The 27067-nt window shown below is 32.4% G+C and overlaps 1 protein-coding gene across 2 annotated transcripts; it reads right to left on the reverse strand.

The window, feature by feature from the left end:
- Positions 1–892: 892 nt before the first annotated feature.
- On the reverse strand, positions 893–26354 carry LOC123271820 (apolipophorins). 2 transcript variants are annotated; one of them, XM_044738262.1, is made up of 14 exons: positions 26203–26354; positions 26016–26118; positions 23562–23588; positions 22774–22958; positions 17137–22618; positions 16829–17054; positions 9739–10031; positions 9226–9656; positions 6651–8612; positions 5743–5979; positions 5152–5627; positions 3049–3376; positions 2690–2932; positions 893–1414 (listed from the first exon to the last, which is right to left on the reverse strand). In XM_044738262.1, exons 2-14 carry the CDS (start codon positions 26092–26094, stop codon positions 1196–1198), a joined length of 10188 nt encoding a protein of 3395 aa, XP_044594197.1. In that variant the 5' UTR covers positions 26095–26118; positions 26203–26354; the 3' UTR covers positions 893–1195. The 2 variants fall into 2 exon arrangements, with proteins under 2 accessions (XP_044594197.1, XP_044594198.1); XM_044738263.1 differs by having other exon boundaries at positions 26016–26322.
- Positions 26355–27067: the final 713 nt, after the last annotated feature.

Consider the following 27067-nt stretch of genomic DNA (forward strand, 5'->3'; position numbering starts at 1 on the left):
ACAAGTACAATTTTTTTTTATTTGGCACAAAAAAAAAAAAAAATTTTGATAGGAATGAAGCTTAGTTTAAATCTTAAATTTTGAAGAAACGGAAAAATTGACAAGGACCTTTTTTGTTAAGAACCTATCCATAATTTTCAAAAGTTTAAAATTCAAATTCTGAGTTAAATATTGAAGATACGCAAAAATTGTAAAAAAAAATTTTTTGTAGGAAATTTAATTTTGTACAGAAAAGGTTTTAATCATTTTTTTTCGTATCTCTCATCTTTTAGACACAATGTAAAAATTTTAACAGTAATTTTTATAATTTTATTTTCATATTAAATTAAGAGGAAATTGATTTAAAAAATTTATTTTAATGTGTCATTACTGTTTTCTTTTTCTTAGAGAATATCAATAAAATTTTGATAAACATCCAGGAATCGCATAATATATTGTCAAAAATTTAAGGTTAAAATGTTTTGTATTAATTAATTAATATAAAATTTACTCGAGCTATTTTAGTGTAAGCCCATTTCCCAACACGTTCTGACATGCGTGTAAACACAGCATGAGGGACTAAAAAACTCGGTAGTGGACTTTGTCGTTGTTCTGGTTGGCTTCTTTCGCTCATGTTCCCAACTTTCAATGAAAAAAATATTCACTTTAATTACAAACTTTTTCCCAATACAATTAAAAAATAAAAAAAAGAAAACTACCATTAGCCATAATCCGGTCATACGTTTCATGGGGTAATCCACTCGGTTCACTAGTACTTGAATTTCTTTTAAAAAAACTGTAGTCCATTTTTAATTTTTATTTTATTTAAATTACTATAAAACTAGAAATAAAAATGATTAACCAAAATAAAATTTAAACAAACAAATGAGGATATAATGAATACAAATTCATATTATTATTAACATTTATGTAGATTTTATTATATTCACAAAATGAAACATAATCTATATATGTAGTTGTATCGTACAAGAGCGCTTTTTTAATTTAAAGTAATAATAATTAAAAAAAAATATCTATTCGTTGCAACACAATAGTTATCACGCCAGATTCTAGATTTAATATATAAAGTTACATAAAAAAAAATTGGAATTATTAATATTGTATTCGTTGTTGCTATTGAATATCTCCGTTGCACTAATTAGGAGATGTTTGTATCAAGTTTTTTTTTCAATTATTTATTGTTAATTAATTAAATTTATTTTTTAGAGCCTTTAGTGTGTTTATCTTTGCGGCCTACAATTTTACAGTAACTGTGTCCATCAAGTCCAAAACGCTGTTTGCACACGCAGTCTTCGTGTAATTCTATGTTAGCTATACCCTCAGCTAATCTACGGGCCATCACCTGCGTGAATTGTTTCTTCTGGTTTGGTTTTGCATCCAAGAAGTGGTTTGAACTGAATGCAGCACCTCCAGCCTTCAATCAAAAAAATTTTTTAAATCAAAATATTATACAAACAGCCTAAAGTCTTTTTATGACTACTATGAAAGTCTTTATATGACTATCGAAAATTATATAAATAAAAAAAATTTGGCTTGGTAATTTTTCGATGTTATTAATCACCATGTACATAGTTTGCTACTTTTGAAATAAATTTTAAAAATAAATGTTGAGAAAATTTGAAAAATTATTGAATTTAGTTAGATTTTCAGGAATAAAGCTTTTATCAAATTTCGACGTTCTAACATCCTAAGAGTCTACGTTAGAAAATTTTCAAATTTTATAGACGTAGAAATTTAAAACGTTCAATTTTATAAGCAAAAAGTTATAAAATGAAAATGTTTTTTTTTTTTTTTTTTTTTCAGTAAATTTTTATATGTTTTGTAACATTGCTCGGTTAATGAGTCAAAAAAAATTTCATACGCTTTTTTGCTTTAAGAGTACGATATAACATTCACATGTACAAATCAAAATAAGATAATGAACAAATTTTATTTAGTGCGAAATTAAAATTTATTTACAACTACTTTGAAAAATTATCATAATAAAGTAACTATCGCTAAAAAGTATATGAAACCTTGAAAAGACAAAAATTCAGGTCACGATTTTTTCAATTATACTAAATTTAACTTAATAGCCGATCCCATCTTTTTCTCGCGTTGCACTCACTGCAAGAAACGATACTGTCCTTGTTGCACACATGATTATAAAGCTATTGCAGTTATATGTTTTTTTTTTTAAACAAATGAGAATTTCGAAAAAAACGCTCTGCTACGAAACAGATAATCAAAAAATCTATTACGTAGCAGAGCGTTTTTTTTTAAATTCTTCTTTGTCTAGGAGAGAAATATAAAGCTGCTATCGTAGGGACCGGCTGTTAAACCCCCCCCCCCCCCATTTTATCATATAAATACACTGGAGAAAAAATTTCTTTATTCTCTCGATTATACACTGAAAAAATAGAAAAATTAACTTGATTTAAGAAAAAAACTTTTGAATCACTAAAATCGTTTTGAAAAGTGTTTGATCGTCGTGAATCAAGCAAAAAAATTTTTTGAACTAATAAATTTTTCTTGGCATATGTAAATTTGACTAAATTCCAATTTTTTTCCTCTTGATTAAAGACGATAAAAATCTTCATAATGATTTTCTTGATTCAAGAGTTATCTTCTTAAATCAAATTAATTTTTTTATCTTTCAGTTTATATATATATTATTTTTGATACTGAAATAAAATAAATAATTGCTTACAGAAACAGCAAATCCAGCGCAAACATCGTTGTTAGTAACAACCAAGTTACTCTTTTCGATACTTCCGTCCAGTGGTTTCTTCTTACTGTCAGCGAATGTGTATCCAGACTGTACATCAAATCCTACCACGTTTTTCTGTGGTTTACCGGACACCAGGATGTCATTGAGGAAGCCGACGTGATAATAAGTTAGACCTGAGTCACGGTAAATCTTTTCTCCCATCAATAATCGCAAGTGTTGGAGCTAAAATTAATTAACAAAGAAAATAATGAAGTTAATGATTGTTGATATTAATTATTATCAGTTATAAGTTATCAGCAAACACTTATATAAATTACAATGAACGGATATAGACTAACCGAAAGAGGAAGCGGACTCTTTTCACAAGGAGAAGCGATTACACCAACGACAACCTTGACGGCACCCGCACGGAATGGATAATGAATAGCTTCCTCATAAGCACCAGTGAGTTTAAAAGTACCCAATTCAATGTCAAGTCGCTGCTTAGCGTACTTGAGACGTGTTTTTGCATCACCCTCTTTAGCCTCTTCCAGACTTATTAGCGGTGTACTTGGGCTAAAGTTTATATTCTTGACATCACCATCGATATTAATGCTACCACCGGTAGTGTAGTACTGAGGCCACTTCATGTGCTCGCCGTATCCGATCAGTCCAACATGAACATCCCTGTTTAATTAACCAGAATTAATCAAATCAGAATATTAAACATATTTTATTTTTATGACCTTGTATCCTTACGATACAAAGGGGCACTGTAAAAGGAAATGCGTTAAACGTTCTGTTCAGCTCTTGAAGGAGGCCTGGAAATTTATAAATTTTATGGGCTCTTTTTTTTTATGTATATCTAGACTATAAGTAAACGTAACCTTAACCTAAGTAATCAAGATAAGTTTGGTATTTAACAGAAACGAAAAAAATTCTAAGAATTAATAAAAGAAAAATCCAAACCAAAAAAAAAATAAGATGTAACCGTTTCAATTTTAAACGTTTTAAGTTAAACTAAATATATTTTCCCAACATTAAAAATTACGCTCGAAGAATTTATAACATACGCACTTTGATAAAACGTATTTATTTATCAATTATTATTTATATAAATAAATAATACCAAAATATTAAGTTGATGAAATTAATAATGAAGAAATATTAGTAGTATATGAATAATTAATAATTAAATAAATTGTTCAGCTTAAATTGCAATATAGTCCAGAATTTCATAAATAATAAACAAACAATAAATAACTAATAAATCAAGATAGCAAATAATAGTATGGTTTAATTAAACAATAATAATTAAAAAAGTACTAGGAACGTGAGAGTAAGAGAGAACGCATTCATGGATCCTGACTAGAGTGGGGTGAGTCCCTTACTTTCCCGAGGCAACCTTAGGGAGAGGGCTAAGAATCTGGAAAAACAGGATCTTATTGGACAAAGTTTTCCCCAAACTTTACTAAACCGCCCAGAAAATCAGAGACCCAAACTTTTTGTCCAGTTCTAATCAGTCTAGAGAGTAGTAGAGTAGTCTAATTCTAAGTCCTCGGCTAGGAGGTACTCTCGTGCGGGAGTCTCACCAGAGACTCCCGTCGAGAAATCCTTTCTTTAATATGTTGATCATTTATAAAAAAGAATACAGTGTAATAGTAATAAATTGCGTAAACAAAAGTAAATTCATTGAGCAAATTAAATTTTGAACCGAATAAAGTAAATTAAAAATCGAAGAATAAATAGAGATTAAAATAATTAATTGTCGATGAAACAACTTCAGGTATTGTCTATCTTTTGTAATTCTCCAATGTAAAATTTGAATGTTAATTTACAATTAAGTAAAATTTGTATCAATCTAGTTTATGTTCAATATATATTAAATAAAATGAATAATAATTTTTATTAATAAATCCTGTCCCTCTAGTCTTCTGGGTTCCCAGTCTAGTGATGATAACTCACCAGGACCAAAATAAATTAAATTCGTTTTTGTCCAATCTGGACATAACAATAGATTTTAATAAAAGTTCCCTCATTTGTTGAGACGCTTAATAAAAATACAGTAAATTGACGCAATAAGATGAAAGGAAAAGTTATATTTTAAATAAAAAAAATTCCTGGTTGATAAGTTTCTTTTTCCTTCGTCGTAAGACGCTTTTATATTATTAGAGAGGTTCCGATTGCGGCCTATGAGTTTATTTTTTATCCGCCGGAAAAACCTGGGATAATATAAAAATGCAAGCCTCAAAAGCTCATTCAATTTAAAATATACTAGAAATTTGAATAGCGCGCTACGCGCGCGCCTAAATTTTAACCAATAATGAATCGTGGCCCGTTTTTTGCGAGTTTCGACCTTTGACTAACTTCAAGACTTTCATGTATTTTAATTTAGAGGATATAAAAAAAAAAAATTTAATACTGAGTATGAAAAATGTAATTTAAATCTAAAAAATATTTACGTGATTCCATGTTGTGTCAATTCAGCTTTCAAATCTGTAATCATCGGCACAATAAGTTCGTGGTAAACTTTTTCATTTTTAGAGTCCTGTTCGACAACAATAACGATGTCTGCCTCCTTCTTGGGTATTTTAACGCTGTAAGTAATGCCAATGGGTATCTCATCTTTGCCAACTTTGCAGCTAGCACAGTCGGCGGGTATCGATATGAAGACTCGTTCTTTACGACAAGCAGCGTAGTAAGCAGCGGATATTAAACAAGCCGCACGTGGTGTTTCTGCGCTCATTGCGTGATCACACGCCTGCCGATAAATTCCCGGATTTACGTAATTAAAGCAAGGACTCATTGAGGATGACCCAGCAAAGTATTCTGTACATTTGGGGTTTCTTTGATGGTGGTGGTGGTCTACTGCTGGTGCTGCTGCACACCCGGCATTTAATCTGTATGCGTTACCGAACTCATCCTCCTTCTCCGTTATCTGTAATTATTTATTGTTTATTATTAGTTATCGACATGTAAATTTTTAATAAGATAAAATTTTTGTAGAAATTTATTCATTTAAATTTGCATACATAGAACGTGCTTAAACTTACGTGGCCGGAAGGTAGAGTGAAATCATCATAAGGTTCGTTATCAGCGTCACCAAATATACCACGCAATTTACCATGGTAGAATCCAGATACTCTTACGCTGCAAATCATTAATGCCTTCTGGCTACATGCGACATGAACACCGTAATCTGATTTAACGTTAACAATTGGAAGCGTAAGGAATGCATGTAAGTTCTTGGTACTCGCTGGGTATTCTGCTGGTTTATTATCAACCAAAATCTGTAATTTAAATTAGACATACATCCTTTATTAATCTAATCTCCTCGTAATTTTCAAATGCCAAGTCTAAAGTGAAAATGTCGCTAGGATATATATATATATATATATATATATATATATATATATATATCAACTAAATTCTTTGACCTATTGATTAAATTTGTCTGCAAACTTTTAGATTAATATTAATATTAATATTAGAAAAAAATTTTTTTTATATAATCTTTTTTTAACAAAAAATTAGGTAATTATTTCAATGTGAGGCTCCGCTGTTTTTTAGCCTTAAAAAAATTGTAAAAATTTTTCACGGTGAATTCATTAAAAATTTTATATTTTTACTTTTTTCACATTTTTAATATAAAAAAAATAATTATTTATCTCGCTTTTTACTGACATTTTTCAAACATTAATTTATAAAGTATCATACTGTTTTTCCTTTAAAGCGCATGAAAAACTGAACAAATAAAAAAAATGTCACGATATAATGATATATAAATGTTTTTTATCAATTGGTAAATTTTGATTGAAAGAAAATGAATAAAAATAAAATCTTCAATAAATTAATTTTTGATTTTTTATGATCAAAAAACGTTACACGCATTTAAAAAATGATCTACTCAAAATTAAAATATAAAAATTGGTAAAAAAAATAAAAGAAAAATCAAACTTACATTGCCGTTATTCTTGAGCGTAATACTTTCACCCGGAGCAGTAACAGTAACACTGACAAGTTTACCACTGTTGAAGGTACCGACAACCGAGAAGTTTCCATCGTGAACATCCTGGGCCAAAACGTAGTCGCAAGTACCAGCCAAGGTAAGATGACGACCATCAAAAGTAAAGAAGTGACCACCCTCAACAACAATACCGGTCTTACTAAACGGCGGTATAATGTCACTGGGATAGAAGGTCGGACGGTACGCATGGTAAATGTCATAAATGCTTGGCAATTCATGATTACGAATCAAATTGAGGACCGACACCCTCAAGATCGGTACACCAGGCAGGTCTTTAATGTAACCTAGATGACTTGGTAGCCTAACATCGAAGATTTCGTAGAAGTGATCGGCATTTCCACGATTTTTCAACAGAGTTATGATCGAGTAAGTAGCCTCTACGGCATGTCCATAGATATTCTTGATTTCAGTTCCATCGTCGACTTTCTGATGCTTAACATGCTTCATAATGTAGTTATAAAGAACAGTGAAGAACTGTTTGAGCTCTTCAGTGGGCAATAATCGTTTGATCTGGGTGAACGCTTCTTCAATAGGCATCAAAATCGCGTCAGGTACCTTGAAACTCATCAACTCCTGGTACTTCTCCTTCAACATTTCGTAGACCGGCAGCGCTTGGATCTGCTGTGTCGTCAGTTTAATGAAACTCTTGACCTCATTTTCAATTTGTCCGTATCCCTTCATTGCAATTTTAACAATATCATGCACCAATTCGCTAACCATACCAATGATGTCTTTGATTTCCTTTTGATGTTGGTTAATGATGTCCAAAATGGCCTTGATGTAAGTAGCAGCTAGCTTAGAAGCAGCGTCTGTTATCTCGATACCTGCGTGCAAAACTTGGTCGAAAGACTTCTTAATTCGCGGGTAGATAGCTTGCAAAGCGTCATTAATTTTATCTGCGATTTCGTGGACCTGTTTGCTCAACTCTGTAGCGCGCTTCATGAATTGAGTAACTACTTGAGTGACGGCATTAATTAAGCCACCGAAAACTTTGTTCAAAGTCGCTTGAATCTCTTTGACAGTGGTGTCAGCATTCAACTCCTGTTTCAGTTTATCGAGCTCTCCTTGGTAGTAGTCTAGCACGGGCTTCCAGTTTGGTTGTGCTTTCTTCAAGTGCTCGAACAGATCACGGAATTCTATATTGGCTTCGTCGATCAGTGCTTTGAAGACTTCCTTCAATTGTTCGACGCGTTTCACCGATAACTCTCGGTAGAAATCTACTGCCACCGCTACGTTGTCTTTCTGGTAGGTGAAGGTCGGCTTAAGGAACCGGCTTTCATCCAAGAAGAGCCCGATGCTGAACAAATTCTTTTTTTCGCCGCTCTTGTAGAAGTCTGCATGGTATTCTGCTACTTGTCCAAGGACCAGGCGCCCGTTTATCGACAACTTGGTGTCTGGCTTGTCTTTCTGATAACTCTGGTACTTGAAGCTATTGAAGTCGTGGGCCTCAAAGCTAACAACTACGGGAGGGTTGCTGAGCATAGAGAACTCGGTCTCAATTTTTTGGAGGTTCTTGGAGAATTCCATGGTCGTGTCAGTCTTCAGGAGGTCTTTCTCTGGCCCCTGGATCAGGAAGTGGGCTTCGTGGAGGTTCATAGAAAACAGAGATCCGATGTTACGTGGCTTTTGGTTGACGTCAGTGTATGATAGGAAGGAACCGAACCCTAATTCAGTGGTGGAGAAGGCAAAGTGTTGCTTAAGGTCTACTTTAAGCTGCTGCCCGCGGCTTCCAAATTCAAACTCTCCGGTTATGTTGTAGCCTTTCGGAATTTCGTGTTTGACTAAGTGAGCTACTATTGTTATTTTTTGAGCTTTCTTCGCGAAGACGTCGATGTCTACATTTGCGTCTAGCAAATGTTCGCCTCCGTAATGGAGTTTTCCTTTCACCATCATTTCCTGTAATAAAAAAATTTTTAGTTATTATGGAACTTATTAATTTTTATAAAAGTATGCATTGTTAAACTGATGAAAACAAATTTTTATTAAAGATGAAGTGTCCCTATAAAAAAAAAAAAAAAAAATGATTTTTTTTTATTTAGAAAATATGTTGAGAATATAAGGTAAAAGCCCCAATAGATGATCATATACTGGTACATGAGCATCTATTGGCGCTTTTACCTTACTGGCGAAAAAAAAAATCAAAATATTGAAAATTTAGTCAAACAAAATAGTAAAAAATTTGAACTTTTTTTTTCATGAACTTACTTGATATTAATTTTATATTTTTTCATGATTTTAAGGATTTATCTTTCTCGTGTATGAATTAGAAATAAAAAGCACTTTTTTTTTTGTTTCACATCGATAGAAAAATAATATTGTAAAAAAAAAAAAAAATTGATTTTGTACTCTTCAAAGTTTAAGTATAATGATATTAAAACTTTAAAATGATATGATTATTTAATCATGTATAGAACCACTCATGAAAATAACTCAATTTCAGCCGTCTAAAGAGATTTTCCTCTTTAAAATTTATTTAAAAAAATTTTGAAAAAAAAAAATGAATAATTACCTTAGGTTGAGATGGGTAAATAAATTTGGCGTCACCAGCGATAGTAGCAGAATTCTTCTCAACGTTAATATCACCGTTGGCTACGAAGCTAGTTTTGTCATTCGGGTGATTCTTACGGTCTAGATACGCTGAGATATCAATTTTGTATGGACCCATAGGCGTTTTAGACTTTGGAACATCAATAGTAGCAATCAAAGCTAACTCGCGGCTTGGAAGAGTCAATATTATCGCCGATTCTTTGGGGTGAGAGTAAATTTGTGACGAGTACTGGGTCTTGTCTTTGGAAGTGTGAAGATAAAGATTGGCTGTGTGGTCAAAAGTCATTTTTTCAGCAAAGTATTTGGTGGTTGTCTTCAAGCCAAACTCAACTGGTACTTTGAATTTCTTAAGGTCAACTTCCACGGTTATTTGGTGATCTAAGCGTGTTTTTTCTATAAAAATGTTAAGTTAATAATTATAAATTATAATCAACATATTCAAATATAAAGATAAAAAAGATTAGTTGATACATACGATCAGTGTCCATCGTAGATTGCAATTTAAAGTGTGCACAGTCTTTGCTCTGCTCGCAGTAGCTGTTGAACACAAGAATTTCTTTGTCGGACAGCTTGAGCTCACCCACCACAGCCGAGGGTCCGAAATTGGCGTTAAGAAGAATAGCAGTGCCCACTTGTCCATCATTTTCACGTGTCAATTGTTTGCGTGAGTAAGTAAATTTGGAGCTACGTTCATTCTCACCGATTTGTAAGTTTCCATTGCCCTCGACGATCACCGTGCCTGCTTCGTCACGTCTATTGTAGTTTGTACTGCAAAGCATAATTAAAATCAATTAAACAAATATAATTATTAAATAAAGTTAATTAAATATTTCTTCTTGTTTTCGCACCATACATTGAGTATAAAAAAATATTTTTAGTAGGAAAATTTTTTAATAAAAGAACATATCGTGTAACAAATGCCAAAAGGGTGTATAGCGTATAAAAAAATTTTTTTTTCTAATCACTTTGCAAACTTATTCTGAACTGAAAAATAAAAAAATCTTGTTCCAAAGAACCTCCTCAAGTTTTGTATTTTAATGGCTCTAAGAGTAAAAATATAAAAAAAAATGAAGATAAAAAATCCTAAAAATAGTAATAATATTATTATTAAACAACAAAAATGGATATTAAATATTAAATATGGTTATCAAGCTACTAAGACGCGAAATTTCAAAAGTTTTAATTATATTTTATCATCACAATTATTTTTCAAAAAAGTGAATTTTTTCTCAATCTGAATCACACAACATGGCTTCAAAAACAGTAAAGAAAAAAATTAGATAATTTTTTTTTTTTTTAATTATTTTAAAAATAATTTAAAGTAACCCGGAATTTTCTAAAAATTAGAGAATTACAAATAGAGTCCAATAAAACTGAAAAAAAAAAAATTATTACGATTTTATAAAAATTCAGAAAATAAATTTTTTTCCTTGCTCATTTTGCCTCTTTTTATAGTTCAATTTTTCATTTTTCATATTTATTATGTAAAATTGCTTCATTGAGGTAAGTATTATTTTCATATTTTGTAGTAAAAAACGAAATCGTATACTTTTGAGAAGTGTCCTTTTGAGGTTGGTAACTCAAAAAATTTTTTTCACTGATCTTAATGATTTGGACAATTTTGAGTTGATAAGGGGAAAAAAACTTTTTTGTTCGCCCTTTCGGCCCGAAATCCTATTTTCCCGAGAAAAAATATTTATATATAATATTATATATTTATATATAAATTGGTTATATATGATTATATATGAAAAATGGCCAAATATAATCATATATAACTATATATAAATATATATAATATTTAATTACATATTTAATATATTTTTATATTATAATATATTTTTAAATATATATATAATATTTAATTACATATTTATTACATCTAATTAATTGTTGGGTTAATTTTATGGATATAGTATTTAATATGGCCCTACGCAATTCTCTGTAACCAATTAAAATGCAAAAAAAAATATCTAGATATAATTTTACGGCTATAACACCAGCGGTCACCCATCCAACTATTAATCCTGCTCAATGCTGATTAACTTTGGTGATCTCCGTGCGTCTTGAAGTTTCTGTCTGCTATGCTGCTGTCTTAGATAACAATTATTCTATTATCTACATAATGTACCATATGAGTTTATCATAAATATAGTATAAAAATTGATTTTATAATATATTTGGATAGTCATAATTCATAATTTATTTATGTTACCGAATCTCATTATAATATAACACTTATTTAAAGAATGAAATAAATAATGATTTTATTATTAGGTAGTAGCAGAGCAGACCAAAACATCTCATAGGAAATGTAACAAATTTTGTATTTCAGAATTATATTTAAACGTAATTATAAACATCATTTTACACTTTTTGTGATGACCGAAAAAAATTTTTTTTCAAAGAATAGTATATTGTGTGACTAGGGATGAAACAAAACGATTTCAGACCAGATAAGAGTGAAGTTGCCTGCCCGAGCGAAGCGAGGGCTGGCATCACTCGGTCTGAAATCGTGTTTCATCCCGCGTCACACATTATATTTTTCATATAAGTTGCATTAAAAATGCTAGTTTCAATGTCTGGAGCCAACCAGAACTAGATAGTTTCAGACAAATAGCGAAAATATCATTTTATTATAAAGCTTATAATAAAATAGAAAGTAATGGTTTATTTTTTATCAAACATTATTCGTAAATTGAATAGTTTTCTTTTGTCATTCTTATTTATGCTTAATAACAGAATTATAATATGTCAGTACAGCTGTACTAGTTAACGGTTAGAATGACAATTATAAAGGTATAAAATAAACAAACAATTGATAGGATTGAAAATAAAGCTGCAACTTCATCGCGCGGGCTGAAAATCGTCATTTTCTGTCCGCCGGGAAGAAATAATTGATTCCTGCCCGGCACAGACGCATTCGTTTGAAATTGTCTAGTTTATATTCGGTTGGCTCAACAGGCATTGAAACTCGCATTTTCAATGCAGGTTATATGAAAAAAATGTTTATATATGTTAATTATATATAAGCATATATAATTATATATACTTATATATGGGACTATATATAATCTTGCATAGCTGTATATTGCTTCATATATAATTATATATGATTATATATGACTTCATATACCATTCCATATATAATCATGTATGATTATATATAATTATATATGGAACTATAAATAATCTTGCCTGGCTGTATATTGCTCCATATATAGTCATATATAATTATATATACTTATATATCCTTATTTATACATATATTATATATACTTATATACTTATACAATTATATATACTTATTAGGGTGCTTCATTTGAGACGACTATTTTTTTTTCTCACTCCATTGACGAAATATTGTTCTTTACATAGAAAAAAAAATTCTCACCAAAGGATAGTTCTTAATTTCAATTTTAAGTACTCGCTGGATGAATTTGAAGTTTTCTCATTTAATTAACCCGTTAAAATCATTTTTTTTTGCTTAAATTATCTATAGCATAGCGACATTTCATGACATTCATTTGACCATGGGCGGAAGTTGTAGAGGGATCCTTCCTCTTTAAAAGCTCTGACAGCTTATTTCCAATTTATGAGCTATCTCGCCAGTAAAAAATTGTATATTCGATTTTTGCTTAAAAGTCGTGGTTTTTTGATTTTTTCTCCTAAACTATTGATCTGACACCAAAATTGCAAAGGACATTTTTTGTAAAGAATTTAATTTTCTACAAGATAGATTGATAGCTAAACCCTTTCAATGAATTGCCTCTGAGATAAATTTAATTAATTACAAGAAAACAATAAATGACACTATTTTATCGTAATTTTTATACTTTTTAATAAAACAACAGTTAATAAAAAAAATTATAACATTGTATATTTTTATAATCAACCATTTTGATATCGTTATAATGCCTAAATTTTTAAAATTTTGAATCATCTTACAAATATTCTCATAAATATAGTTGCTACATATAATATATCCAAAATATATAGTCATACATAACTCCAGCTCACAAAAAAAAAAAAGTGGCATGTACTTTGAACCGGACTTACCTATTGAAATGAATATTGACCCACTGAATCCGAATTTCAAGTCCGTTTGACCTGGTCACCCCCCAATTTTGAGCATAATGCAAAAAACCCCAAAAAATTGCAAAAACTGCAGTCACAGCAATGAAAAAATTCTTCTGGACCCGGATCAAGTATGATTTTTATGTATCTCAATTTACTGAAACTAAATCTGAACGTTAAGTAGCCTGGCAAGCCGACCAAATTTGCCAAAAAAAAAAAAAAAAAAAAAAAAAAAAGAAAAACCCAAAAAAATTGCAATAAGTCATGAAAAATTGAAGTTATCGAGATAAAAATTTTTTTTGACTCAGATTGAGTATGATTTTCATGTATTTTGTTCCACTGAGTTTGAATCTGAAGTTTTCTTGCCCCGTTAACGTTTTAAAATTAAAAAAAATCTCAAAAAACCAAAAAAATCGGGAAAATTGCAGCTATAAATATGAGAAAAAATCTATAAAACATGATTAAATACTTTTCTTGTATTTTTTCGCGCATAAAATACAAATTAAGAATCTGAAAATATAAAAAATTTTTAAATCTATAAAAAATGACGTATAACTAGAATAAAGAGAACGATTTTCTCGAATTTTAAACTGTTCTTCATTGGTATCGAACTCTTTTGTTCTCAAATGATCTACGCAGTAAATTTTTCTTCCGTTTGTTATTATCTCTTGTATTTCATGCGTGAAAAAATACAAGAAAAGTATTTAATCATGTTTTATCGATTGTTTTTTCATATTTGTATCTGCAATTTTCCTGATTTTTTTGGTTTTTTGAGATTTTTTTAATTTTAAAACTTTAACGTGGCACTGGGCTAATTAACGTTCAGATTTAGATTCAGTAAATTGAAATACACAAGAATCATACTTGATCTGGGTCCAGAAGAATTTTTTCATTGCTGTGACTGCAGTTTTTTACAATTTTTTGGGGTTTTTTTGCATTATGCTCAATATTGGAGGGTGACCGGGTCAAACGGACTTGAAATTCGGATTCAGTGGGTCAATATTCATTTCAATAGGTAGTTCCGGTCCAAAGCACTTTTTTTTGTGAGCTGGAGTTATGTATGACTATATATTTTGGATATATTATATGTAGTAACTATATTTATGAGAATATTTGTAAGATGATTTAAAATTTTAAAAATTTAGGCATTATAACGATATCAAAATGGTTGATTATAAAAATATACAATGTTATAATTTTTAACTTCTCGCTAAGAAAATTGAAAATTTTCAAAAATCGGGAAGTTATTGGTTTTACCTCGTTTTTCGAAAATCTAGTTCTCATCAGATCTAGACGTTTTGAGGTCCTAGGAAACTTCCCTGAATGTTTTCGCGATGATGTCCGTATATCTACCTGTATGTATGTATGTGTGTGTGTGTGCGTGCGTGTGTGCGTGTGTGAGTATGTGCGTGCGTGTGTGTGTGTGTGTGTGTGTGTGTGTGTGTGTGTGTGTGTGTGTGTGTGTGTGTGTGTGTGTGTGTGTGGCCGTATGTAAACCTTTCATACTTTTTGAACGGTTTGACCGATTTCATCGCGGTTGGCGCCATTCGAAAGAGCTCGACTAAACTTAGATTTTAAATACCATTTGGACCGATTCGAATCAGTAGATTTTGAGAAATCTCAAAAAAACTACAAAAAAAATTTTTTGAAATGTCGTTTTTTTGGAATTACTTTTAAATGGCCTTACCGATCTATTCCAAAATCTCATAAGCTCTTAAGATAAAAAACCACATCGATCACCGCAAGCCCGGTCAAAATCAATTGATTCGTTCGTGAGTTATCGTTGTCGAAAAAAAACCGAAAAAAGTGTTTTTTCGGTATTACTTCGAAATTACTGGCTCGATCAATTTGAACTTAATAGTCCTTCATGGAGTTTTGAAAACTGCGTCGAATGCCGCCAACCGCGTGAAAATTGTGTTTTATTAAACTGCTATTAGAGTTTTGAGCTCGGAGAGCTCAAAATGACACAGCAATCATATTTTCGAGCTCGAAGAGCTCAAAAACGTAATGTGTAACTTTGAGCGCTTAAGTACAAAATGAGCGGGAAGTTGCAAGGATGGCCTTTAGAGTCAACCGTCATCCTAATTTTTTTTATCAACTGTTGTTTTATTAAAAAGTATAAAAATTACGATAAAATAGTGTCATTTATTGTTTTCTTGTGATTAATTAAATTTATCTCAGAGGAATTTCATTTAAAGGGTTCAGCTATCAATCTATCTTTTAGAAAATTAAATTCTTTACAAAAAAGGTCCTTTGCAATTTTGGTGTCAGATCAATAATTTAGGAGAAAAAATCAAAAAACCACGACTTTTGAGCAAAAATCAAATATACAATTTTTTACTGGCGAGATAGCTCATAAATTGGAAATAAGCTGTCAGAGCTTTTAAAGAGGAAGGATCCCTCTACAACTTCCGCCCATGGTCAAATGAATATCATGAAATGTCGCTATGCTATAGATAATTTAAGCAAAAAAAATGATTTTAACGGGTTAATTAAATGAGAAAACTTCAAATTCATCCAGCGAGTACTTAAAATTGAAATTAAGAACTATCCTTTGGTGAGAATTTTTTTTTCTATGTAAAGAACAATATTTCGCCAATGGAGTGAGAAAAAAAAATAGTCGTCTCAAATGAAGCACCCTAATACTTATATACTTATACAATTATATATAATTGTATATTGAACTATATATAATCCTGCATGGTTGTATATTGCTCCATATATAGTCATATATAATTATATATGATTATGTATAACCTCATATCCAATTCCATGTATAATCATGTATAATTATATATACTTATATATAATTGTATATAGGATATACAATCCTGCATGGCTGTATATTGCTCTATATATAGTCATATATAATCTTATATACAATTCCATATATAATCATGTATGATTATATATAATTATATATGATTATATATAATGTATACTTAATATATGGAGATCGGTGTTTTAAATTTAATAAATCTAAGATAGTTAATATTATAAGCCAGCTACCCGATCCAAATTGTTGGAGAATGACTAATTTTTCATTATTAATTGTTCACCATAATATATTATCGGTATGAAGTCTCAATACCATCAGAGAAAATTTAGGTGACGATAACAATTAAAATTTGTTTAGACAATTATTATTAGAGAAAGATGTAATTTTTATAAAGATTAGAGAAAGATGTAATTATATATAATTGTATATAATTATATATGTGATTTCACATATAATCATATATGATTATATACAATTATATATGATTATATAGAAAAATTTTTTCTCGGGTTACTGTAAGAGTACGCCCTTTTGACATTTGTCACACGATATATTCTTGATAATTATTAAGAACAATTTTTTTTTTGTCTGAAGAAATTAATAAATACAAATGATTAATTTCAACGAATTCTTGAATCAAGAAGTCCTTGTCTACACAAAAATTTTTTTTCCTTTTAGCGTAAAAAAAATTAATAATAATAATAGTTACCTTCCAGTAACAATATTCTTTCCATCACTGGTGACAGTGAGAAGAATCCTCTTGCCAGTCTTGACGGCAGGTGCTGTAGTGATTTCAGCATGAATCTTACGATGTTGAATCTTGTCACTGTCGAAGTTGATTTCGATGATGAAGCTATCCATGTTATCAAACTTAACATGACCATCAGCAGTTGCGAATCCTTTAGCAAAGCCAGTTGAATCAATCTTCCACTCTCCTAAAATATAAAAGTCATCATCATCGACATGATCATTACTTCAAGCCAACATTCTTCAAATTATCCACAAATTACAACTCACCTTTGTATTCAGTCTCACTGAGTTTATTGACCTTAGCTGCCAATTCAACTTTACTGCTCGGACTAGTGAAGATAACATGAGCATGATGCAAAGCAGGGTTCATTTCAAACTCGCTTTTCATTTCGTATTTATTATCATCCGTCTTAACGTAAATGTCATTGTTCCATGGGCCATCTTTCTCGCGTTTATGCTCAAGGCCAAATTCAATGGCATGGATCTTTTCCATCGGCACTAAAGCCTTAGCAGTAATCTTAACATCACTCATATCTGGTTTGTACGCAGCAGCGAACTCTCCTGAGGTCTTGGAATCTCCATAATTGACAGCTACAGTACCTGAGCCCTTCTTGATTTCTCCAGTCGGGTCATCTTTGAAAGAAGTTTCGATTATCAGCGGTGGATAAGTCAAAACAGTCAGCGAAACATGTCCTTTGCCTTCCTTGACACTTCCAGGCTTGACTCCAGTCTGAGTAACAGCAGCTTCAGCCTTGATACTCTTGTCATCATTGTAAGTCAGTGCATACCTACTCTTGTAGTCCAGTTTGTTGTTGCCTTCCGAATCACTAGGCAGCAAAATACTGTGCATCTTGCTGTACTTCAAGTTACGTAACTTCTCACTAGGGAAGACAAAAGCCAAGTTAGTCTCCACGACATTTGGATCCGTAGGTCCTTCGCTGTGATGGTAGTCTTCAGTGCCCTTGAAGGACAAGTCGCTGCCCAATGAAGAGTCCAGTTTCCATGATCCATTCATTCCAGGCACGTTGTTTTTCCTGGCAGAGTACTTAGTGCTCAAGTCAAAGTCGAAAGGCTTCACCATGTAAGCGCCCTTAAGGTTGACCTTAACATCGCTGTGGTGCTTGTTGTCCTTAGATTCCGCGTGCTTGGTATGGACAAACATATTGATGTCCTTTCCATCTCGGTTCATGAATTGCATGGTATGCTGGCAATCAAATTCATGTTTCAAGGGTTCGACAAGTGCAAGGTTGAATTCATAACTTAACTTACGGGGTTCACCTCCTTTCTTCTCATAATCCATCAAGTTGTAGTTACCCTTGATGTTAGATTTCTCGGCGGTGCGATCCGCAACTTGGCTACCTTCAATAACGATATATCTTCCATTAGGTAGAGTCAGCTGACCATCTCCCTTGAAGTCGTAGCCATTTTGGGGAGTTCGCTTAAAGTGTCCTTTGCCGTTTACTTCATACTTATGAGTAAACAAGTCAATAGTGTTCTTCGAGTTAACAGATGTCTTGTCCAATTCTGTGTCAGTTGAGAATTTTATTGATTTGTTGGGGTCCTTATCGTCAAAGCTTATCTCTAAGTTGCCAACGTGGCGAGGTCCTGTAACACTTACATCTCCAGTTCCCTTGATCTTGCGATTGATTGTTATCAGATTGATATTAAAGTTACCGTTTCCTTTGCCGTTTTGATAGTTGTATTGGCCATTAACCAAGATGATGTTCTTGACATTCAAATTGAGCTTTCCTGAAGCTTTAGCCCCAATCTGAACGTTCAACAAGTAATCTAGGTACTTGGCAGTATCCAACGAGACGACAGCGTGGTTGTTTATCTGCGAAGGAGTGGCAGCTAGTCCATAATCGACTTTGAAACTCTTACCATTCATCTTCAAGTCTCCAACAAACTGGATATTTTTGTTCTGCGGATCCATCTGGCACTCAGATTGCACATCGACTTCGTATTTTCCTCCTGGGAGCTCTAGTTTGCCTGCGAATGTGTGTTTGAAGTCTGATAGCTTCTTGTGCTTACCTTCAAGGGCGACTTTGTTATCCATAATGTAAGCTTCGAATCCAGCTTCCCAATTTTGAGGCATGTTTTTTTCAGATTTTACCTCAACATCAGCACCAATTTTGAACTTGCCATACTTTACGTCAAACTCAGAATCAAAACTATTGGGAGAGATCTCGTTTTCAAATTTAGCAGAAATGTCTTGCGCAGGCCACGTTATCTCAGACTTGCCTTTCATAGAAGTGAAGTAATCGTAAGGATGGCTTGGCTTTTCGTTCTTTTTGTACTCCAGGCGATCGGTGATCGCAAATCTGTTGGTCTTTGAGTCCAAGTCTGCGCCATAAGTCACTACGAAGTTATGATCGATCATATTATTAGTCCTGCCATAGTGCCAGATTACTTTGAACCCAATGTTTGGATTTTTGGAAGGTACAACTGCGAAATTCGTATCGAAACCTTCGGGCGATCGTTTTCCGTCGAATTTGATGCTCAAATTTTCATCATTATGCGAAGCTTTGGTGTCTATAGTAAGAGCATTGGGCTTCACGGCAACGAAACCATCGAGGCCAACCAGTTTTTTGTCGGAAGCGATCAAAGCAACTTGATTGAAGGAGTATTTCTTACCATCTCCTTGATCTTCCACTCCAATGTCACCTTCTACTCGATAAGCAGCCTTGTTGCCAGAAGATCCCTTCGCACCAGCTAGTTTCTCAATGTGTTCTGGGACCTTGTACTCTAAAATAGGTTTGTACTTGCTACCATCAGCCTGAAGACCTACTGTCGCATGATACTCATCAGAATCGTGGTTGACCATAATAGAGAGCGCCTTCTTCTTGTCAGTATTCTCCAACTTTATTTCTCCCTTAATATTCTTGATCGGCGATTCCAGGGCAGCCTTGATGTACTTCTCTTCGGGCTTGTTAGCTCCGTCGATGCGCAAAGAAACTCGTCTGTTGGTACGGCTCTTAGGAGTGTCAAAAGTCACCTCAAATGACCGTTCGCTGGGCTTGCTCTGGTCGTAGTAAGCCTTGAACATATAGCTGGTGACATCATTGTTTTCAACGCTAATTAAGAACTTGGCTGGACCACCCAATGGGAACAAAGGCTTCTTGTGAACTGCATCAATGCTATCATAAGGATACGAAAAGTGTCCACAAACAGTAACGCCCAAAACTTGGGACAACTGATCGAAGCAATCGCTGTGTTGTTTTCCAGATGAGAATTTGGGTGCCTTCAAATTTCCTTTTCCGTCGACGAAGAACACTTGACTGGACAGGTTGATGATCTCTTGCTTCTTCTTGGGTACACCGAAGCTAATTTCAACGCCATTGCCGTTCAATACTTTAAGTGAAAAGTCTGAGCCGGTTGAAGTGTGCATACGGCTTATGATCTTCAGACCTGATTCAGAGCCAAAAACTTCCATCATCAAACTCGCTTCCAATGCAATGTTTGCACTAGGCTCCATTCCAATTTTTATGACCGCGTTCTTTGGGTCGCTCAGGATAGCCTTCGTGTCGATGTTTCCATTGGCCTTGATCTGACTGACAGCGTTTCCTTCAACACCAACGACCAGCGGGAATCCCAAACCTGTCGGATAAACCAAGTCCATGTCCATAAAATTGACATGGTGCGTGTTGTGGTAATTTGAGTTCTTCATTGCGTTGGCGAGATGGTCGATCAGGTCAAGCAAGCTGGTCAATATTGGCTGGGAGTCCTTATGGTTGCTTTTGTCCTGCATGTCGATGTAAGCCAACTCAACGCCAAACATGCGGATGGAGAGATCAAGATCCAAATCTTCATCAACTTCAGTCTCTTGAGGTTTTGCTTTGCGTGCAAACTCGTCCAAATCAGCTTGACTGACACTACGAGGATTGCGAGCAACCTTGTTAACCTTGTCTTTTAATTTGCCGTAAGTTTCATCAAACTGCTTCTTGCCGTCAACCAACAATCCAGCGACTTCTTTATGCTTGAGAACACCTTTGGGTCCAAAGTAGTGCTCAATTAGCCGATCCAAGTTTTCAGTACGTGCATCAATCTCCAAAAAGTTAAATGACCGTCCGAATAATTCAGTGATTAAATTCAAACTACTTGAACGAGGTACAAAACTCTTTTGACTGTAAATAACATTGTGTTCAGCAACAGAACCAATACCAAGTGTATCGATATTGTATGAGAACTCACGATTGAATGAAAACTTGCGAAAGTCCTCAGGAAATTTAGAGCGCGGTCTCAACTCTCCGAAATGCCTCTTGGCATCTTGCTTGTTTGGATCAGTGCTGGCACGTAAATTACGCAGATGACTTGTCACAAAAGAGCCAACTTGATTAACTGTTTCAGAGTCAATTATTTCCTTCAATTCATTAGCGACATGCGGGCACGGGCATTCAACTAAAGTTAAATATGCTTTTATTCTTATTTCACTGTCTTCTTCTTTGTCCCCGAATAGTTTAGTCAAAGGCATCATCCATTGCTTTGAACACTTAGCAGTAAGCGCTTCAATCGCAGCAACACGAACTCGTGGATGTACTGCTTTATCTTTAGCGATAGACATTACTTTTTCAATGGTCGGTTCATCTAGATAGTTAGCATTGCGAAGTGCCTTCAATGCAGCAATCAAAACGTTTTCCTGGTCACGATTCCCGGACTTTGAGTTACTCAATTTGCTTGAAATTTTCCCAAGTGCTTCTTTCACCTCAGCTGCGTTTTCGCAATCATGTTGTTGACAGTATTTACCAATTACGCGACCAACTCCCAAATACGCAATACGAGGGAGTTTCGGGCGATCTAAAAGTGACGTTACCGCAGCAACAGTTGGCAAACTTACGTGATTTACCAGCGCAAGACTCGCGTAGTAAGCTATCAAAGGAATTCCAGTTATTTCTTTGTTGTTAATCAACTCAATAACAACTTCCGCAGAATCTCCAGTTCCAGCGCGGTAAAGAGCTTCTAGAAGAGTTTTTTTATCCGTGTTCTTGTCAAAACCATCGACTCCAGCCTTGACTTTATTGTAAGCCGACAATATGTGGCCCTTTGAGCTTCTGCGCAGGACTTTAATCAATGCGCCGAATTTCTCAGCAACGCCACTTTTGACTCCTTCAGGAGTTTCTTGTTGTTTTACGGCTTTTAACGCCGCCATTATCGCATCAGGCGACGATGACTCAGAAACTGGATGAGGATTTTCGAATATTATCGACTTGGGACGAGATACTGGGCCAGGTGAACCTGGATTGGCGTTGTCAGACTTGAAGGTTAGGGTTGAAACGACGTGAGTCTTTGCTCCAGCATCTCCGTTGGAAAATGGACGGTACTTGTAAATTTCCTCTGACTTGGCCGACTGAAGAACTCCTTTTTTGAAGCTCTGCTCAACATGCTGGGTAGAATCAAGAACTGGAGATGCTTTTATGTCTGATGATTCATCGTAGACCGCGTTAATTAATGCGTGACGAATATTCTCGCGGTACGAACACTTGCTGAAGTTCTTGTACTTGCGGACAATTGTGGATTCGCCCTCACGGCGGAACTCAAAGTCGGTCTGGCATGTCCCGAATATATCGGTCTCCCTGTGTGTCGTAACACCAGAGTCCTGCATCACAGCGGATTGAAACAGTGAAGCAATCGCCCGCTTGATGTTAAGCGAAGCTTGAGAGTCTTCGGGTTCCGTGCAAACACTCGTGTCAATATGTCCATCGTGGTAATTGAACTGGAAAGCGTGGTTCTCCACGTCTTTTTGCGGTGCCGGCTGAAAAAAGTTTTTTTAATTAATTTACTTGTTTTATTTTGTTGCCGAACAACAGAAGCCAGAGATCAAGGGATTAGAGGTTAGAAGTATAAGACGAGGTCATTGTAACTTACTAAGATTTATAAGAACAAAGATAAATGACAATAGGTACTTACAGCACCGTTAACGCGGACATTTTTCAGTCTCAATTGATGAATACAGTCTGGCTTGACGATTAATTCAACTAATGCGTTGAGTTTTACATTCGTGTCGCCTTCAACTTCACTAACTGACGTTACCGACGTTCCTTCGTATTCATATGTGTATGTGTGTCCCTCTGCGTAAGCTTTACTCGTTTGCACTATTGTTTTAAAGAGAAAAAAATTTTAAGTTAGCTTGATTTGATAATTGGAAGAAATAATTTTAAGTGCGATACTGAAGCTAACAGACATCTGACACTTTTTTTTATTTTTATAAAAACTAAATTATTATGAAAAAATAATTTTGTAAAAAAATTAAACTTGTAGAGATTAAAAAAATTTTTAAGTATAAATTCTTAAAAATATTTTTGAACTAAAAAGTAATTTATTATACCAAGTCCCAAAAATTGTAAGGTGTTTGATGATTTTAGTATCATATTTATCAAAAAAATTTAACGCACTAGCGATTTACCAAAAAATTGTTTTTTATTTTAAAAATTTGCTGTTTCAAACTCAAGTATGTGATTTATTCATTTAAATTTATTAGCTATTAAATTAATCTACATCATTTTGTATTTGTGCAGATTGGATCATTTTATATAATGAATTAATAATACTGAAGTTAATAGAAAATGAAAATTTTTAAGTTTTTTTGAAAAAAATTTTTTTATTAAAAGAATTAAAATTTTAAAAGTATCTTTTTTTAAAAAAAAAGTTTTTTTTGTACATTGATTAAAATCTGATGAAGAAATAAATGAACTTACTTCCATGACATCCAACCATGCATTGATCTGAAAAATAAAATGATCAGTAGTTAATAAATAATTGAAAGTGTTTTTACAATTATGTAAAAGCTTAATAACTACTATATATGCATTGTTTTATTGATAATATAAAATATGAGAGATAAATAAATTGAAAAGTATCAAATATAATGAAAAGAAGAAAAAAATATTTTTAACAACGTATCGTTTGTGAAGCTAAAGCGATAATCTGACGGTACTAAGAGCACTGAGTCACTCGACCTGTGACATATTCTATCCTATATATTTACTGGGTATTTTTCGCGATATCACATCTTGAATGACCTTAAAATATTTTTTTTTTTTTTTTTAAGCTACATTACACTCTTATAAATTATATTCATTATTCATCATCATTATTACAGTTATAATTATTGTTGTTGACTGTTTAATTAATTTATATCTCGGGTGTAAAAATACGTAATGATAAAAATAAAATAAAACGCTAAGGAAAGTTTGTGTCTTTACATTAATCCATAAATTACGTTGTTTCTACATATTAAGATAAATAGATATGTTTATCTACCCCTACGAGACTCATAATTCAGAATATGATTTATCATATCTCATATTATCACTCCTCCCAACGATTCCTCGAAACCAAAAAATGAAAAATAAATAAAAATATTGAACACGGGTCAGGATTAATCGCTTAATCGGGTCTTATGATTTTGCCAATTTCTTAAAAATGTTGCAGATATGTTATTAATTATTTTCATTTTTTCATTTTAATTTCCCTCTGTTCTTATATTTATTTCTTTCTTTTAAATTTTAACAATTTTTACTATTAAAAATTCACGAATTTAATTTTTTAAAAGAAAAACTGAAAATTATGCGTTGAAAAAAAAAACGGACACGCAAAAAAATTTTTATGTCATTAAATACTAGTAAAGTGAAACTATTAAAGAAATAATTGAATCATTTTAAAGAAATATAAAAAAATTGCTCAATACTAAACCTCAAATTATTTCAAACATTAAATTTTTTTTATACATATTACAACAACTTGTATGATGTTATAAAAATGAACTTAAAAATATATTAACAGTTGATAAAATTAAAAAGTAAAATAATTTTTAATATAATTGTAATAATTCGTAATTATAAATTATGAGAATTGAAGTTAATAATTTTATTCAATAGAAATTATTTCAACTAAATATCATTTAAAAAATTCAAACTTTTCATATGAGTAAAAAATCAATTATCCATTATATAAATTAATTAATTTAATAATTATATATTGTTCGAAATTAATGATAATGATAATGAAAAAAACATTGTAAGACAAATGTCCACGACAAGTAAATAAAAAAATTAAGCTTAATTCAATGAAAGACAAACCGAAATAAAAAAATAAAATCAATTGAGTTTAAATCAACTGAATAAAATAACTGACGGATATTTAGATTTGTTTAATAAATTTAAACAGAGTAAATAGTTAGGGTGGGCTAATGGGCAAATGAGAATTTAATTTCGTGATGTGACAAGAAAAGTGTCAGATTTAATACCCTCATGTTCTAGAACTGTTCGTACTTAATATAAAATTTATTTATATATTATGCGGTATATATTATACAGAGTGTCCCAGAAGTAACGGACGCCATTGTAGTATCTGATAAACAAAATAATTCTGAGACGAAAAGTCCTTAGCCATTTTTTAATCAGACGCATAGATAATTAATTATTAATTAAAATAACGTCCTTTTATGCGTTAAAGAGAGAGCGCTAGTGTCAAGTCAAGTGCGTTCCAACGAAGACACTTGCACGTGTGAATGTGTAAGTAAATATGTGTGACTACGTTAGCTATAGAAACTAGTTAGTCATACAGTTAGTTGTGTCTTTGTTTGGCACATACTTTACTGGACACTAGCGCTCTCTCTCTAACAAATAAAGAGACGTTATTTTTAATTAATAATTATCTATGTGGTTAATTGAAAAATGGCTGAGGACTTTTCGTCTCAGAATTATTTTTTTCATCAGATGCTACAATGGCGTCCGTGACTTTTGGGACACCTTGTATATTACATTACAATAAAGATAAAAAGAGATAATACGGTAGATCAATTTTGTAAAGTAAGGGAGTAACAGTGATGATGTACGTCGAGCTCAATTTAGTAAATGTCCGGTCAAATACGTTCTATCCGGCGGAACGATAATCGTTTTAATGATATACTCGTGAGCTACCTCATTATCAACAATTTAATAATAAGAATAATTATAACAATAATAATAAATAATTCATTTTTAATCAATCTCCTATTTCAGAATTAATTCTCAAAATTTGCTTCAAATTATTTCTTAAAATTTCTTCGCATTAAAATTTAATATTTTTTCACTCAAAAATTTCACTTTTCTAAAAATAAAAAAAAAACAAATAAATTAATTATGAATTATCAGTTACTAAAAACTTACCTGCGAAGGCAGTAGTGAAGGAACATGTTAAAAATGCGGCGATTATACCCGCGGACATAAGCCGGGGTGGGTGTCCCATGATGTTCTTGCTTTCAATGTCACACTGTCACAAATATAAATTTCAATAATTAGAAATGAAAATGAACAAAAAAAAAGTTAAAAAAAATAAATAAAGTAGTATTTTTACAAATAGGTATGAAAGCAACGAGTCCGTTGAATACAACGTCGTAGTTTTCTTCGTCCGGTGCTTTTATGCTCTCGTGAACTCTCCTGCCCTCTCGTCGTCCTCAAGAGCGGCCAGAATGATGCGATGATGATACAGGGTAAGGGGCGATGTCATCTTATACTGACCCCCTCTATTTTACATGCTAGTGATGATATATTTGTAAGTCCACGGATAAGCTCGCTCACAATGAAGATCAGGTCCCTGTTTTCTACTCTCTTTGCTTGTGTCAATCTTAAACTCTTCATCATCATGGACGTTGTAATTGCTGCGTAATCCAAATTTATTTATTCCCATTGATTATTGATTTTTTTTAATATCCATTATTAATTGATATTCTGTTATTTATGATTAATTTTTCACTTTACTATACTATGTTAACAATTATATTTATGATTTATTGGTTTATTTTTAACCGACAGAAATTGATAAATATTTACTGTTTAATCTGGAGATAATTACTTTAATGATACTCATTTTTACTTACTTTTTTACTTCTTCTGATTATTGTTAGTGATATATAGCTACTTTTTTCCAATAATTTTATCAATCTATTGTGAAAAAATTTTTTAATTATTTTCTTCTTTTTTAATTGTTTTAATTTTTTGTAATGACTCAAAAAGGTCTGAGCTTTCCTGAAACATTTTTAATTTTCTACCCAAGAAAAAAGTCAACTTTTGACCATTTCATTCGAATTTTAATATTATAATAGTGTTTACGATATATTAGCTTAGTTTTTCGGTAATTGTTTGATAACACGGTCCACTGTATTTCATAATAATAATATTTGAAATTTTTTTTTAACATTACAAATTATTATTAATTGAAA

The sequence above is a fragment of the Cotesia glomerata genome, linkage group LG9, assembly GCF_020080835.1.
Source record: "Cotesia glomerata isolate CgM1 linkage group LG9, MPM_Cglom_v2.3, whole genome shotgun sequence".
In the NCBI taxonomy this organism is placed as follows: domain Eukaryota; kingdom Metazoa; phylum Arthropoda; class Insecta; order Hymenoptera; family Braconidae; genus Cotesia; species Cotesia glomerata.